This window comes from Nicotiana tabacum, chromosome 8, assembly GCF_000715075.1.
Source record: "Nicotiana tabacum cultivar K326 chromosome 8, ASM71507v2, whole genome shotgun sequence".
NCBI classification, from domain to species: domain Eukaryota; kingdom Viridiplantae; phylum Streptophyta; class Magnoliopsida; order Solanales; family Solanaceae; genus Nicotiana; species Nicotiana tabacum.
The window spans coordinates 76571373-76588340 of record NC_134087.1 but is presented as its reverse complement, the minus strand read 5'-3'; the positions used below and the strand labels follow the sequence as shown (position 1 = coordinate 76588340).

Below are 16968 nucleotides of genomic sequence, written 5' to 3'. Positions count from 1 at the left end.
GGCTATTTAGGCAAAAACAATATCACCTAACTTCATTTATGACAAAAAATGATGACATTTCATATTTTGGTTATTTGCAAAAAGGAGCGGGGCTGGACCCGATAAGGGTTGCCTACGTATCCCACATCCAGTGAGAATCAAACCCGCGTAGTTCGGTCAGTTTGTCATAACAGGAAAACATGACTCATTTTGGAAAGACCTTTTCGTTTTTTTCTTCTTTTTTTTCAAAATTTTGGCAGAGTTTCGGGGTAATTTGGATACCAGGTTTTTCAAAAACGGGTAATTTTCTCTCTCTTACTTCAAATTGGTTTTTCTTGACTTTTCTTCCCTATTCTAGAAACTGGTCAACATACAAACCGAAGCAAATAAATGTACGAGTAGCACGTAAAATGCATCAGGATGGTCTTTTGGTTTTTGGGTACACCTGTTCTAGACGGACCTAACCCTTGTGTTGAGTCCCCAAAGTCAAATGCACGTGATGCAAACAAGCGTTCCTACTAGGGATTCGACATGAGGCTGTGTTATTCTAGGTATAAAACCTTGGTGTATTGTTATAGACCTGGCTTACCCGAGCGGACAATTCGAGCCGGGGGGAGGGGGCATCTTACTAGTAACCAAAAGGCATTCCTACTTTATAACTAATCCAAACTTCGTTCTAAATTAGGGTATGACTCTAACAGAAAAAGAAGTCACGCCATCGTGCACTTCCGAGAAGATTTAGAAGAATCAGAGAGAAGAAGGGTTTTGCAACAGTTTATATACAGTTCAAACAATATCAAAGCAGTAAAAGTGGCATTTAGAACATTAGGCTCAAACATGTAAAAATCAGATAATAAATGAAAGCCAAGTATAACAGTTATTCTAGGCTCGAATTCTTGAAAGCCAAGTATAACAGCTGAGTCGTTAGAGCTGTCACACCTCCCTTTTTTCGAGGGGATAGGGAATTTTTCTAATTTAAGTGACATTAATCGAAATGAAATTATTTAATTAATCAGAGTCGCCACTTGGAATTATTGTTATGGTGTCCCAAGTCACCAACTTATTTTAAATCCCAAATCGCGGAAAATTGACTCTTATTATTGGTCCGCGAACACAGAAGACCGGGTAAGGAATTCTGTTAACCCGAGAGAAGGTGCTAGGCACTCCCGGGTTTCGTGGTTTTAGCACGTTCGCTCAACTATTAATAATTGGCCCGATTATCTAATTAATTACATGTGTTTAAACCTATTATGTATTTTGACTTTATAACCGTTTTTATTTTTTTATGGAGTTATTTCTGGAAGAAGTTACGATTGTCGTGCACTTGTTTGTTTTTTGTACATGTTGCAAATCGTGTCACGGAAATCGTACCCACAATCTACAATATGTGTATTTTATTATTGTTCGAAGTTGTGGTTGGATCACATGAAATGTACCCCCGAATTTGGATTAAGTATCACGACCATGCCACGGGAACCGTACCCATAGTCATGATGATTTATTAATCGCGCCTAAAGCAAAGCTACGAATGTTCATGGTTTGATTGACTTTTCTAAGGTTCGATATTGCCTGTGATGTTCAAAGTTATGGAGGTACACTGTCTAATTCTTTTACGGAGGATCCAAGTGTTCTTTAGTATTCTGAATTACCCCAAGAAAGTATTTTTGCTGCCAAAATATTTTTTAGAATAAAAATCATAAAACATATGCTATCAACCCCAATTCAGTTCACACGATAATGTAAAGTTAAATAGGAAGATTATTGTACTCAACTTAAATTAACAATACCAGTATAAATTTTTAACCCTCTAATTAAAATCATAACTACACTAGCTTTAAAACAGGTATATGATCGGGGCCAAATTATTGGGTTAACACCTAGGCCCAATAGCTTGGGGTCCAGACTTTCTCAACAATTCTCAACTGGGCCAATTTACAAGTCTGGCCCATCTTATGTAATCCATGTTAGATAATCTGGAAAATAACATCATCCCTCCAACTCGCAAATCATGTATCACAGCTAAATTGGAGATAAGAATTACAAAGATAGCCTACTCCATAGTTATTAATTACAGTAATTGAATTCAAGCATTATTACAAAAAAAATGTTTCAAACTAAAATTTATACGAATCATTCATTAGTAAGTAAGCCCCAAATCTAAGTTACAGAAAGGACCTAGATATGCCACTATGCTTATAAGTAAAAAAAACTTTTATTATACCAAAATAGTGCCTAATAAGATTCTGGACTCCCTCAAATGTATAACCTTTCAAGTAGGTCTTGAGTTACAAAGGCAGCTACAGAGTTGTTTACAAATCAGCACTTTGTTCCTCACACAGATGAGACATCCAATGAGGATCCAAATAATTTCAAAGCTTTCCTCCCCTTGTTAAAACTTCATATGCAATCAGGGAATAACAAAAACAAAAAGATTCATTGTGAAGAATATTTATTAGCACAATACTTCAAAAAGTAAGAAAACGGTAGATAATACCAATGAGATTATTGAATCATCACAACTCATGAGGCAAAAACTAAGTGCAAACATGACACAAAAGTAGAATATGTTACTTTTAACAGAGATGAACAATCTGAAAATTCAAAGAAGCGATTTCATGGCACCATACATTGAACAAAAAATGAAAGCTTTAAGCAGGTTCAAAGGCTAACAGGCTGGATTCATTAAAATACAAAACTAACAGGGACAAAAAATCATATCTAATTTATGAACATTAAGATAAAGGATCCTAGATGAAGATCTACATACCTATAGCAGCAAAATCAAAGTGAAACGAAAAATAAGCCTCGGACAGAAGCTAGAAAAGAACAGCAACAAGAGCAAACAACACAACAGGAAATCAACAAGACCCAAAGAACAACAGCTGATTTGAGTTCCTCCCAGAATCAGAATGAACCAGCATAGAGTAAACCAGTATAGAAACTAGAACAAAAGCTGATTTTTTGAGAGCAAGAAAAGTGCAGAGAGCCTTTTTCTTTCTCTTGTCTGTATGGAAATCAATTTTTTAGAGAGAATGCTAAGTGATAGTCTGTGTGAGTGAGTGAGGGTCAGCCTCTTTATATAGAAAACATAAGGATAAGAATAATAGAGAATATTCTATCCTAAAAAATTAGAAATGTCAGCTGTAAAAGAGGATAGTACATCATCTTTTTAACAGACCTGGCACAACTGTCCTTTTTACCAATTTTCAGCATCTTTCCACACCAAAAAAGGGACAGTTGTCCAATACTAGAACCTTCTAATATTTTTACCTAAAGTTTATCCATTCTTACTTCCAAATTAACCTCTTTAAGTTCTATTTATTGCAAGTTCAAACCCCTAATTTCTATTTGCTATCAACTGAGGCTTTCATTATGACCCACTGAATTCGGATAGAACCCAAAACAAATATCAAACCAGACCTCAAACGTAGATCAATCAATCAACAGTGCATAACACTTGGTTAAAACTGTAGAACTAATTTAAATAGCTATTTGTGGTTAAACTAATTAACATGCATTTAAGTAATCTAATCACAGAAACTAATCTAATTAGGTTGATTCAACTAGACGAAACAAAGTAAGGTTAACTAACTAACAATGCTGTTAACTAAAGAATTATGCAACTAATTTAAGCTAAACCTTATTTTAATTTAACATACAGTAGTAAAGGACAAAGCAAACAAAATAAAGATAAAATTGAAACCTAAATAGTAACGTAAAAATAAAAATAAATGAGAAAAACAAAAAAGAAAAGGAAAAAGGAACAAACAACTGATTTTGCTGGAAACTGAATAGGCAACTGAGGCGAATCGATGAGCTATGAAAGCATCGGAGCCCTGCTGGCCAGTGTTGACTTGGTCGGAATCCGGCAAGCTTTGAAATGAACCAAAAATGACGCTAATCGATTGTTCTTACTGAGAACAATCGATTGGCATAAACTTTGGCTCAAATCGAGCCTTGAAACAGATAAAAATCAGAAAGAGAGACAGTTTAGGATTTTTGTTTCTTTTGAAATTTCAAATCTGAAATTGAAGCAAATGGATAAGGATTTTGGAGAAATTGTTGGAAGATATGAGATGAGGAGAGTATGGTGGTTGTCTGGTGTAAAATTGGGTGGAATTGGAGGTGGTCCACCGCCGTGAGGCGATTTCCGAGCGGAGGACGACGGAGGAATTCTAGGCGGCTAGGGTTCTGAGGGAATTGGACGGCGGCTAGGTTTAGTCTTTGAGAGAGAAGAGAGAATGAGGGGGGGTTTTGGGGTTTGAGAGGTCCGTTCGGACATATTTACGGGGTTGGGTAGGTTAGTTCTCAGCCATTAGATCATAATTGATCAATGGCTGAGATTGATTAGGGGGTGGAACAGTGTCGTTTGGGTGATGGGGATTGGGACCGGATCAGTTGGGTTTTAGTTGGGCTGGGGCAGAATTAAATTAAAAAGAATGGGAATTGGGCCACTGAATTTGTTTTGGTTAGCCCAGAATAGGAACCGAAACAATGTTCTTCCTTTTTCTTTTTCCTTTTCTTCTTTCTCTTTTTATTTTTTTATTTTTAATAAAATCCTAGATAAACTAAATGAAATCCTAATTTAGATTCTAAATTAATCTATTTTATAAAATTATCAATACTTATTTTCACTAAATTTAATACTAATTAATTAAAACTAAAATGTAGACATGACTATAGCAATTCTATGATTTTGGTTTAATAAATGCAATTAACTTATGCAATTAAATTCTAAATACAATTAAAATACAAAAATGCTATGTAATGATGATTGAGATATTTTTGATATTTTTCTATGATTTTAAAATACTAAATGTGCACAAAAATGAAAACAATTAATTAAGAAAATCCTACAAAATTCTATAAAACATAAAATAATTTAGAAAAAAATCTATTTTTAAATTTTTGTAGGAGCATTTCTAGAAGGGCAAAAATCAAGTGCTCACACGATGTATCAAAAATGTAAGCTCATTATTTATGTTTGATGCCTCTTTATAAACTTAAAGGAGCTATATAAACTTGGTCTCGTTCGATTTTCATGTCCACCATGCTCAGATCTAGAGTTAATTATGTTTGACTAAGATTTATCCTTCATTTTCTTCATTAATTGATTTAACAAAAAGCTTAGCACTTTTTGGTCAAACACATTAGTTCATTTGTATAGTTTTGAGTATTAGATAAAGGTAAAATGTTTCATTAATTTGGGTTCTGTATGTCAAGCGAAAAATGGAAGTTAACAAAAACGTCTGGATCACCGTTGACTATGATATTTTGGGCCGATCAAGCAATTTAATGAGGAAATAATACAAAATAGTTAGTTACAGTTTTAAAATAATTTTACAAAAACATTTGTATTTTGTATTACAGATAACTCAAAATATCTCATGTTACATGGACCGTATAACTAAATAATATTTGTAATGAATTATATAACCATAAAAATATTAAAGTAAAAATATATATTACTTAATTATGATTAAGTGATAGAAAGTTATAAACAAAAAATGGGCAAAATACATAGTTTACTCATCAACCTTGCAGCGAAATCCTTGTTACGCATCTCTCTTTCACGGGAAAGCTTTTACATATTCAACCTTTCAAAAGTATGTCTAAGACACATCATTTTTGTGCTTGACCAATATTTCAGATAACGTGACAATCACACTCTAATAGCGTCGTGACACATGTCATTGACTTTAAAAAGGAAAAAAATATTAGAAATTAAAATTAAAACCCATCTTCTTCATCTTTCCATTTTCTATCTTAAGCAGCTACCACCATGGTTGTTTGTGAGAAAGTTTCCAACAATACCAAAATTCAACCACACTATCTAAACAAGTAGCCGAAAACAATCGAGCAACAAATTAAGTTCAATAACCCAATAATTAACAAGATCCAATTGAATTTTCAAGCTTTTATGGATACCCCAACAATGATGGATTCTAGATTTTTCACCAAACCTTCAATACTACTATTAAAGCTTTTAAATCTATCACAAATAAATAGTTTTCACAATACTTGGACAATAAACCAACAAAATCCGCTCAATTTTAGATCTAAAATTGATATGTTCTTTCAAAAATTCTATTTGGGGAAGAAAATGAGGGGGAGGGTGGTGAGGAAGAAGACCAGAGGGAGGGGGAGGGGTTCTTGTGGGGAGGGTAGACAAAAAAATGGGATTTTTACGAGCTTCACGTACTTTTTTTGTGCGTAAACACGCAAGTGTTATTTGGTCAAAAGTAATGTGTCTTAGACACACTTTTAAAAGGTTAAGTGTGTAAAAAAAAATTCATGAAAGAGGTGTGTAATAGAGATTTTAAGGCAAGGTTAATGAGTAAACTATGTATTTGTATTCATTCATTTGTATAGTGTTGAGTATTAGATGCACGTAAAATGTTTCGTTAATTTGGGTTCCGTGTGAGAAAGTTACCACTATACTAGCTACAACGACTTTTAGTTGCTGACAAAGCCAATCAAAATATTTATTATCAAGTGAAATTGGTTCGTACTTTAAGAACCATATATCTTTGTCTTTCTCTTTCAATTTTCTGATAAATTAATCGTACATGTTGATTTGAACTCTTAGAGCAACCTAATCTGATTCAATAAATTTTAAATGTACATTTATTTACCCCTAAACAAAACTCATTTGGGGTTCACACTTCATGAATCAAATACGGCATCAAGAATATCTTTATTGAGACCGCTAATAAAACTGGAACGATACAGAAAATAAAAAATGCGCCACTAGAATGCGGACGGTCTTCTCCTGGATGGCTTGGTCAAGTGAGTTAATTACCGTTTTAAGACCTAACATTAAGCTAGCGTTTGGACATAAATTTGATTGAAATTTGAAAAAAAAGTTTGTTGGAAATTAATTTTTGGAAGTTGAAGTTGTGTTTGGACATGCATTTTATTTGAAGAAAAGTTGAGATTTATGAGTGTAAGAAAAAATTTCACCCAAACACTACCCTAAACCAGTTTTTGGGAACTTAAAAAAAAATTCAGAAAACTTTCAAAAACTGATCATCTTTTAAGAACAAACTATATTTTCAATTTTTTTTTAAAAAACAATTAACCAAAATTTATGGTCATACGGGAGCAAAATCGTCGAATGGAAAGCTTTCCTTAATGCAATTTTAGAGAACCAAAATAAGATGGACATGTCAAGTTTCTCAAGCCATAAAAATTTTACTTGCAGAAACCCTCAATAATACTTGATAAAACTAACCAAAATTATCTTCATTAGAGATTCAGGATGAGTAAAACTCCACTATCAATAATGATTTCAATGTGGAAAAGATTTAACAATAACAACATATCTAGGATAATCCTACAAGTGAGTGTGGGATGGATAGTCTACCTTATGAAAGTAGAGAAATTGTTTACAATATACCCTCGGCTCAAGGAAAACATGATCATAATAGTTATGAAAAGAAATACGGCAGTGGAGAAGTCATGGGAAAAAAGAACAGTAACAACAACAAAAAATTTATACTGAAATATTACAGAATAAATACTGAAGTTTATGGATGTCTATGAGAATTCTAGTTGCATTTTAATATCTACCAAGAATTGTTGTAGAATCAGAAAAGGGTTGTGAAAAACACAATGGTCATGCCAACAAGGAAGTGAATCTTGGAAAATACTATGGTTGAAGCTGCATTATCTTTGTTGTCAGATGCAGGACTAGTTGCAAACACTCCTGAGGAAAAAACAATAAGATGGTCATGGTATTGTCTTCATAAAAAATTGCAAATTAAAGATAATATTCAGGCCCAAAACTATAGAAAAGAAAACTAATATGAAACTCTGTTCTTTCTTGACTAGCATGATTATTTGTAGTTCCTAGTTATGCTCACTAAGTTACAAAACCTAAAACATGTTTTGTAATTCATAAATAATACGTAGTTATTCTTTTCTTTTTTGTTTTTTAAAAATGTTTTTTATGGACCAAATCTATGGTTCTTCTATTTTTCTCCCAAGTACCTTTCCCTATAACCTCCAAAATTGCTATTGCATGACCGTGGCCGGTTCCAGAATTGAAATGAGGTGAGCTCTGAGTTGAGAGAGTGAACTTTAAAAATGCCTATAACAACTATGTTTCAACTATTTTTATTATATATCTATAATTCGAATATGAAATAGTTGTATTTTGTTGAACTCACAAACTCATTGTTGGATCTGCCACTAATGGCTAAGAAACTAAGGGAAAGTAGAAATTTAGGTATTACTACAGCAAACACTATACCGTTAATCCCACTTGTATTGTTAGGTTGAGTAAATTGAAAGACTAAATACAATTGAACCCCAGATTAACGAAGGAATGTAAGAGGTTACCAGGTGATGGAGCAAGTCCGTCGTCACTTGCAATTGGAGCTCCGATTGGGACGCCAAGATCTAAAAAGGAAAAAGAAAAAAATACAATTAATTATTTCCAAATTGGATATGATATGTAAATTTTGCATGGTTCTTGATAAATGGACCCTGGGCTTAACTTAAATCGATTCCAAAAGCTGGCTTATGAGGTGAGGATTGCCCAAGACCATATAAAAATACCAAGGATCTCAAATCCCAACGATGTGAGATACTCAATAGTTCTCAACATATTAACCCAATAGGTGCATGATTTATTGCACTAAGAGGTTGTTTGGTAGAGTGTATAAGAATAATACCGAATAAGGTATATTAGTAATGCTGATATTAGTTATGCCGACATATGTTTTATTCATTGTTTTGTTTGATTTATTAAAGCATTGCACTATTTCTAAAAGAATTATTTGTTTATAAAAATACCCTCATAACCGGCCCATCACTTTATCTTTTTAAAAGAAACATATGTTGAGGAATATTTTTATATGAAAAAAGTTTTAAAAAAAATTGTTTAATTTGTCTACCTATATTGTAGTATAAAACTAAATATTTATTTTTAAAAAAGGAAGAAGAAAATATGCTAAGTATTTATTTATTGAATTATTTCAAAATTGCATTAATATAATAGCATTTTTAATCAAGCATAAATTTTGAAGGACGATTTTATCTTTAATTAAGCTAATGCATGCATTAAAACTCATTGCATTGTTAATACCATAGTTTCGTATATATTAGTTATCATAGGATAATATCAAATAGGGTGTATAACTAATACTTGTATAACTAATGCATAGGTTCAAAAAGTATACCAAACAAGGTATTATTAATACACAAAGCTAATGCATACATTAGTTTATCTAATTAGAGAAAATAATGCATGCATTAGCTTTTAGTATTACTAATCCCTCGTTTGGTACACTTTTTCAACATACGCATTACTAATGCAAGTATTAGTTATACATCGTATTATCCTATGTATAACTAATACATAGCAAACCATGTATCAACAATACCGAGCTATTATGCATGCATTAACATAGTTAAAGATAAAATTATCCTTAAAGTCCCTTAAAGCTAAAGAACATCCAGGGCATTTTTGTAAACAATTAATTTTCTTAAAAATTATGCACTGCATTTTAATTTTTAATACACTATACCAAACAGTGGATGAGAAATAATTTTTGCATAACTAATGCTTGCATTACTAACCTATACATTACTAATACACCTTATTTAGCAATATTCTTATACACCCGACCAAATGGCCCCTAATAACAATTGTACAATTTCAAGAATTTAAATTTCATTTAACTATTTAAGTTGTAAACCCGATGTGATGTTTTCAATTTTAAAGTAACAATACTTTCATCAAATAGGAGTATTAAATTTATACAATAAAACAGTGCTCTCTAATTCTCCTTGCTCCATTTTTTTTTTTTGGTTTTATTTTAGTATATACATAAGTAGAAGAGTTACATTTATCCTGAAATACACAATACCATAACTTTGAAAAAGAATACTCTGTCCGTCCCCAAAAAGTTGGGTGAAGTTGGGCGTACAAGTGCTAACTCGAACATATATCAATCTCTTAAACATTTCAATTAAATATATATTTCCAAAACTAGATAAAAATATTGTAAATCACAATCTTTATTAGAAAAAAAAAAACTATTTGATTCTCGAGCATTAATAATGTCAAAAAATAGGCAAAAGAAGTACTACTAGCTAATATAGAACAATTATAGATTATTATGTTATTTAAATCTTATAACGTCTATTTTCACAAATTTGAACTGCTGTTTTTTTGGTGAAATCTGAATTTAGTAATTTACTCAAATTTACCTAGATTATTTCAGCACATAAGCCACTAGCGTATGGAGTGAAGGAGAAGTATACTTTTAACCGTTCTAAAAGAATATTAACCCATGAAATGTATATTTTTATATATATGTGAATTATATAGATATACTATAAGTATTTTATATATTTTTTAATTAGCGAATGTAATTCATTTCTGCGAATCGGTTAAAACCGATCAATTTTGTATTTTGCCCGATTATTAACTGAGGCACATGCATGATGGGTTGTAGGTCCAAACTCCAAAGTGGACTGTGATTTAACATTCAACGGCTATTTCTAAGGAAACTTTAATTTTTTAATTTTTATCTTCTTACTCTTTTTTACTAGTACCATAAATTTAGTTGGGTTTGTTAAAGTTTTGGAATTTGCAAATTCAATTATAAAAAGTGTTTGTTTGAACTAATCTTGAAAAAAGTTATTCCTTTGTCCAATTTATGTGACGCTTTTGTTCGAAATTCAAACTTCTTAATTTTGATGTATTTGAATATGGAATCTTTAATATTTTTCGAAATAAAATTTATATATTTGAAAACTACGCATAAAAGGCATATGAAAGACTTACGGTTAAAAAATAATTCTTTTGACTCTCGAAATCCAAATACCTTCACATAAATTGGGACGGAGGAAGTATGTAAGTCTACTTCTAGTATGTTCGGTTAAGCTTCTAAAATTAGTTTACTTTGAAAAGTATTTTTCCCGAAAATGCTTTTTAAAAAAGTATTTTTTGGGAGAACCAATTTGTGTTAGGCTAATTAACTGAAAACACTTTTGGACTGTAACCAGTGTTTGACCAAGTTTTTAAAATATAGTACTTTTAAGTATATTTTAAAAAATGTACTTTCAGCGAGAACCTGTTTTTTTCCACTTCTGCTTCTATGCAAAATGCACTTTTTTTTACTTCTTAAAATTTGGCCAAACAAATTAACTTTAGAAAAAAAATATTTTTGGCAAAAAAAAAAAGAAAAAAAAAAGAGCTTGGCCAAACCAGCTCTTGGTAAAGGAAACTACAAGCTAAAAGTAGATCCCAAATTTTTCTAACCCAAATTGGAAGTGAGAAACCGACAGTGGCACAAAGGGAGAGAGAGGGAGTAAAAAATGGGTACCTGAGCAAGTGGTAGCAGGTGGAATCTCCAAACCACAAACAGAAGGTAGTTTAAGTGCCTTATCGATATCAATATTGAACCCAATTTTAGCACCAGAGTGAGCTCGCCCAAGCATTTGACACAAGCAAATTGGGTTACTATCTAACAACCCAGCAATTTCTGGGCAACATCCTTTATCCGGTTTAGTCAAATTGCTATCTTTTTCTACAAATGTTAAGCAATCAGACATGTTTATCAACACGCTGAAGCAATTAACTCCGGGACTTGGTGCAGGAGCTGCTGGTGCCGGTGGCGATTTTTGTGCATCAATCAGAGTGGGGAATAGTGAGATGATGAGAAATGTTGTGGCAATAGTGGTGATTATTTTGGTGGTTTTGGCCATTGTTGTGGATTTGAAATGAATGTGTTTAGTAGTGGGAACTGAGGAGTGAGTGAGCAAAGTTGTAAAAATAGAGTTATAAGTAATACTCTCTACTGTAGAGTGGTAAAGTTGATGGCTTGCTTTTGATAGCCCGAAAAGTTTATTTGCCAAAACAGCCAGTAGTAAGTAGTAACTACTTCTTCCTCCTTTTATATTAATTTTTATAAAGATTTGACACCTTCATCAGTACTTCCTCCGTTTCATATTAGATGGGGTAGTTTGACTCGATACGGAGTTTAAGAAAAAAGAAGAAAATTTTAGGAACTTGTGGTCTTAAAAGCTTAAGGGGTAAAAAGTTTGTGAGGCCATGACACTTGTGTGGCTATAAAAGCTTCTCATTAAGGGTAAATAGGTAAAATACAAGAGTTTAAAGTTAAATTATTTCCAAATTTAGAAATGTGTCATTTATTTTGGAACAGACTAAAAAGGAAAGTACCTCATTTAATATGAAACGGAGGGAGTAGTATAAATCATAACCAGAGGCGGGTCCGGAATTTCAAGAGGATAAGTGCACTAGTGTGAAGAGGTGAATATGGAATTTACACTTGACGGATTTAACTTTAGTCTCTTAGCATGAACTCACTATACTTTTGAAACTATAGGTTCAAAATTATATTCTTTTTAAATTTTAGTAATTTTCATATATATATCTATACTCCATGCCGAAAAAGACCATTCGGAGTGAGGTTTGAACTGCCAATTTCACTTATAGAGGTACACCCAATAATAGTTGCATAATATTGTTATACATAGTTTAGGAAGAAGAGTATGAGTTCACGTGAACCCATAACCAGATACACCTTCATAACGAATGTTCAATAAAATTACTCTCATCTCTCCCTCAAAAGAATAATGACTATATACCTTCTTGTAAATTATGGGTGAAATTATAAAAGGTGGCAAATATTTTGAGCTAAAGTACAGATAAAAAGAATCAGAAGAAGTATTGTGTTTAAGTCTAGTGTAAATTTTTTCCGATTTCAATATCTACGAGAGAAAGAGGGTGGGGGGTGGATGCACTTGTTCTCTTTCACATATTTGCTAATTCGGAGTGTTGATTTCTTTCCAAGGAAGCAATTTTTTTTTAAGAAACAATACTTTAATTGAGAGTTTATGCGGCATTCCGATTATATTTTGGAGAAATTTAATATTTTTGAAGTCATACATATGTTTCATATATTGTTTTTTTGAAATCATCTATAGTTATGATTCTTTCTAATAATATGTAGTTTGTACTCTAAGTTACTTTTAAAAATTGCACAACTCCGGCCTGTATTGGAAAAAAACTGAGTTTATATTAAAAGATAATGTGGCATGACACGTGGATTAGTTAAATGGTCAAAACACAGCAATTTACTAAGAGGCACGGATGGAAACAGCCACGGGAAGAAGAATTTAAATTATCTACAGCCAACGGATAGAAGGCATTGAAAACAAAGATCTGGTGACAGAAAGGAGTCCAAATTCATTATTAAATACTTGATACGTTATGAAGTCGGTATTTAATAGGAATGATTGTATAACGACTTATTTAATATCATTTATTACTCATGATTATATCATTAAAGCTGAGGCTTCATTCCTTTACCTAGAATTATCTATAAAAGGAAGAAGTATCATCATTTGTAAGGACACAGAATACTATTGAGAATTTATTGAAATATACATCTATTTGCTTCTTTACCATCGTTCTCAAAAGTATTTTATTTTTGTCTCCTGATTATCAGTAACCCGAATTTCTTTTTAGCTTTGACCAAAGACTCAGATTTTTGGTTAAACAAATTGGTTCCGTTACCGGGAATCTGATAATCTTTCCTTTTAAACTACATCTTATCTATTAGGCGTCACCATGTCAAACAACAACGCCGACAACAATAGTAACAACACATTGGGAAACCATGAGAATCAAATACATCAAAATCAAGATAATGTGGTTCCCTCTCCTCTAAATTCACCACGTCAATCTCGTGAAGGCACTCCTGTTACCGAATCACGTGTTGATCAACAAGAGTAATCTGAACATTTTGAAGGAGTTACAACTGAAGCTTTGCAAAAGCTAATTGATGCACAGGTCGGCAAAGCTCTTCAGGCACTTGTTAATCGATTGCCTGCTGCGCCACCTACACCAACTCTTAATAATAATACATTGGAGAACCCCCGTTCTGGTCTTGATAATTCTGGAAACGGAGCAACCCCCAGTGAACCACAAGAAGGGGGACCAGGTAATTTAAATAATTCGTATTTGTAAAATTTAGTACTAACCTTGCAGAAACAGCTTAAGGAACAAAATGAGCGTATTGAACAAATCCCTGGAGTTCCACCTGTAATAAAAGGAGTAGACATGGACAAATACTCACAACAACCATGGAAGCCTAGTGCTGCTCCCCTTCCAATTCCGAAAAAGTTCAAAATGCCTGACATCCCGAAATATGATGGTACTACAGACCCACGTGACCATGTAACTGCATTTACAACCGACGTAAAAGGCAACGACTTGACCAAACAAGAAATTGAATCAGTATTGGTCAAGAAATTTGGAAAAACACTCACCAAGGGTGCATTAACCTGGTATTCTCTTTTATCTGAAAATTCTATTAATTCTTTTGCTGAGCTTGCAGATTCTTTTATTAAAGCACATTCGGGAGCACAAAAGGTTGAGAAAAGGATGGAAGATATTTTCAAAATCAAACAAGGGGATTCGGAGTTGCTTAGAAACTTCGTTGATAGATTCCAGCGTGAAAGAATGACTCTACCTCGTGTGCCTGACAATTGGGCTGCTATAGCTTTTGTAAGTAATTTAAATGACAAAAGTTCTGAAGCCACGAGATGACTCAAAGAAAGTCTTAGAGAATTTCCTGCAACCACATGGAATGATGTTTACAACAGGTATAGCACGAAGCTGCGGATCGAAGAAGATACCGTACCTAAGCTCCATCATGAAGAAAGGGGCGGTACTCGAAGGTCAGAAACCGAAAAAAGATCAGGTAAAAACAGGTACGATCCATATATGGGACCCGCAGTAAAGGACCCACGGTCGAAACAAGATAGCCAGCAATATGATCAAAAATCAAGGAATCAGGATTCTGGTTCTTCTTCAAAGTTCAGGAATGATCGGAACAGACAAGAATCACGAGATGATGACAGGAGTTTAAAGGCACGATTCGGTGGATATAATTTTAATGTCTCTACCTCCGAGCTCGTAGCTGTTTTAAGAAGCATGGGAGATAAGGTACGGTGGCCAAAAGAGATGCGGTCAAATCCAAGTAGACGCAATCCGGATCATTGGTGCGAATTTCACAACGATCACGAGCACAAAACTTCAGAATGCAGATTCCTGCAGAGTGAAGTGGATCATTTATTAAAGCAAGGTACCTTACTGAGTTATTTAGTGAGAAAGGAAAACAAGCTTATATGAAAAACAGACAAGAGCCACCACAACCTCCTTCACCCAAAAGGACAGTGAATGTCATAAGCGGGGGAGAGGACATTCACGGCGTAACCTATACAGCCTCCAACAAGGTTTCTAAGGTAACCATTACACACGGGAAACGAGGGCGGCAGGTCCTTGAAAATGAAAGTATTTCATTTGATGACGCAGATACCGAAGGAGTAACAACTCCACATAATGACGCACTGGTAATATCTTTACTTGTACATGATACTAATGTAAAACGAGTTTTGATTGATCCAGGGAGTTCTGTAAACATTATATTATTAAGGGTACTATGAGAGATGCAAGCTAAAGACAAAATGATACCCAAGGCGCACACCTTGTCAGGCTTTGACAATTCAAGTGTAGTAATAAAAGGTGAGGTATTTCTAACAACTTTTGCTATGGGTGTTGTGAAGGAAACTAAATTTCAGGTAGTTGATATGGAAATGGCCTACAATATGATCATGGGGAGACCATGGATACACGATATGGACGTTGTCCCATCAACTCTACATCAGGTTATTAAATTCCCATCACCATGGGGAATTTGCCAAATTCGTGGGGATCAGCAGATGGCTAAAAGTGTCAACGCTGTAACAAGTACGAGCACCGAGAATAAAGAAAAGTAGCAATTACAGGAAACAGTTGAAGGTAAAAAAGATCAAACTTCAACTGAACAGGAAAAGACGGATTTGGACTCAAGACCTGACACAATTCAAGAACCTGAAGAAAATGAAAGCATCAAAACGACAATTGAAGATCTTGAGGCAGTGATGTTATTTGATCAATGGCCTGAACGGAAGGTTTATGTCGGGGCCAATTTAAGCACGAACATGTGAGGTATGATAATCGAATTTTTAAAAGCTAACTTAGACTGCTTTGCTTGGTCCCACGCTGGCATGACAGGTATTCCACCAAGTGTGGTCACTCACAAACTCAATGAGGACCCCTCTTTCACACCAATAAAGCAAAAGAAACGGAAACAAGGTGCTTTCAAGAACCAGGTGATTCAGGAGGAAGTCCAAAAGTTATTAAAAATCGGATCAATCCGTGAGGTAAAATATCCTACTTGGTTAGCTAATACGGTGGTCGTACCCAAGAAAAATGGTAAGTGGCGTGTTTGTGTAGATTATACCGATTTAAATAAAGTCTGTCCAAAAGATTCCTTTCCCTTACCGCATATAGATCAACTAATTGATGCAACCGCAAGTCATGAACTTTTAAGTTTTTTAGATGCATACTCAGGATATGATCAGATTAAAATGGATCCTAGTGATGAAGAAAAAACTTCTTTCATCACAGACATGGGGACTTACTGTTATAAGGTAATGCCCTTTGGCCTCAAAAATGCTGGGGCAACCTATCAAAGGTTGGTCACCAAAATGTTTCAAGAACATTTAGGGAAAACGATGGAGGTATATATAGACGATATGCTCGTCAAAACCCAGCAATCTCACGACCATGTTTCTCATCTATCTGTTACTTTTGAAATTTTGCGAAAATTTAATATGAAACTCAACCCAGAAAAATGTGCATTTGGGGTGGCATCAGGTAAGTTTTTGGGTTTTCTTGTTTCTAATTGTGGTATTGAAGTGAATCCTTCTCAGATCAAAGCAATAGAAGAAATCCCGGATATACTTACTAATAAAAAGGAAGTACAAAGATTAACGGGAAGAATTGCAGCTTTGGGGAGATTTATTTCCAAATCCTCGGAAAGGTGTTTTAAGTTTTTCTCTGCACTTAAAAAGCAAGATCATTTTGAATGGAATGAAGATTGTCAACAAGCTCTTAGAAAT

General features: G+C 33.7%; 1 protein-coding gene and 1 long non-coding RNA gene across 2 annotated transcripts; both read right to left on the bottom strand.

The window, feature by feature from the left end:
* Window positions 1-2043: 2043 nt before the first annotated feature.
* LOC107766260 (uncharacterized) lies at window positions 2044-4226 on the bottom strand. Its single transcript, XR_001643641.2, has 2 exons — window positions 3749-4226; window positions 2044-2374 (listed from the first exon to the last, which is right to left on the bottom strand). It is a non-coding gene; the product is annotated as an uncharacterized LOC107766260 (long non-coding RNA).
* Window positions 4227-7385: 3159 nt separating this feature from the next.
* LOC107766251 (non-specific lipid transfer protein GPI-anchored 12-like) lies at window positions 7386-11843 on the bottom strand. Its single transcript, XM_016585008.2, has 3 exons — window positions 11319-11843; window positions 8323-8382; window positions 7386-7687 (listed from the first exon to the last, which is right to left on the bottom strand). The coding sequence occupies exons 1-3, from the start codon at window positions 11698-11700 to the stop codon at window positions 7569-7571; spliced, it is 561 nt and encodes a 186-aa protein (XP_016440494.1). The 5' UTR covers window positions 11701-11843; the 3' UTR covers window positions 7386-7568.
* Between the last annotated feature and the right edge of the window lie 5125 nt (window positions 11844-16968).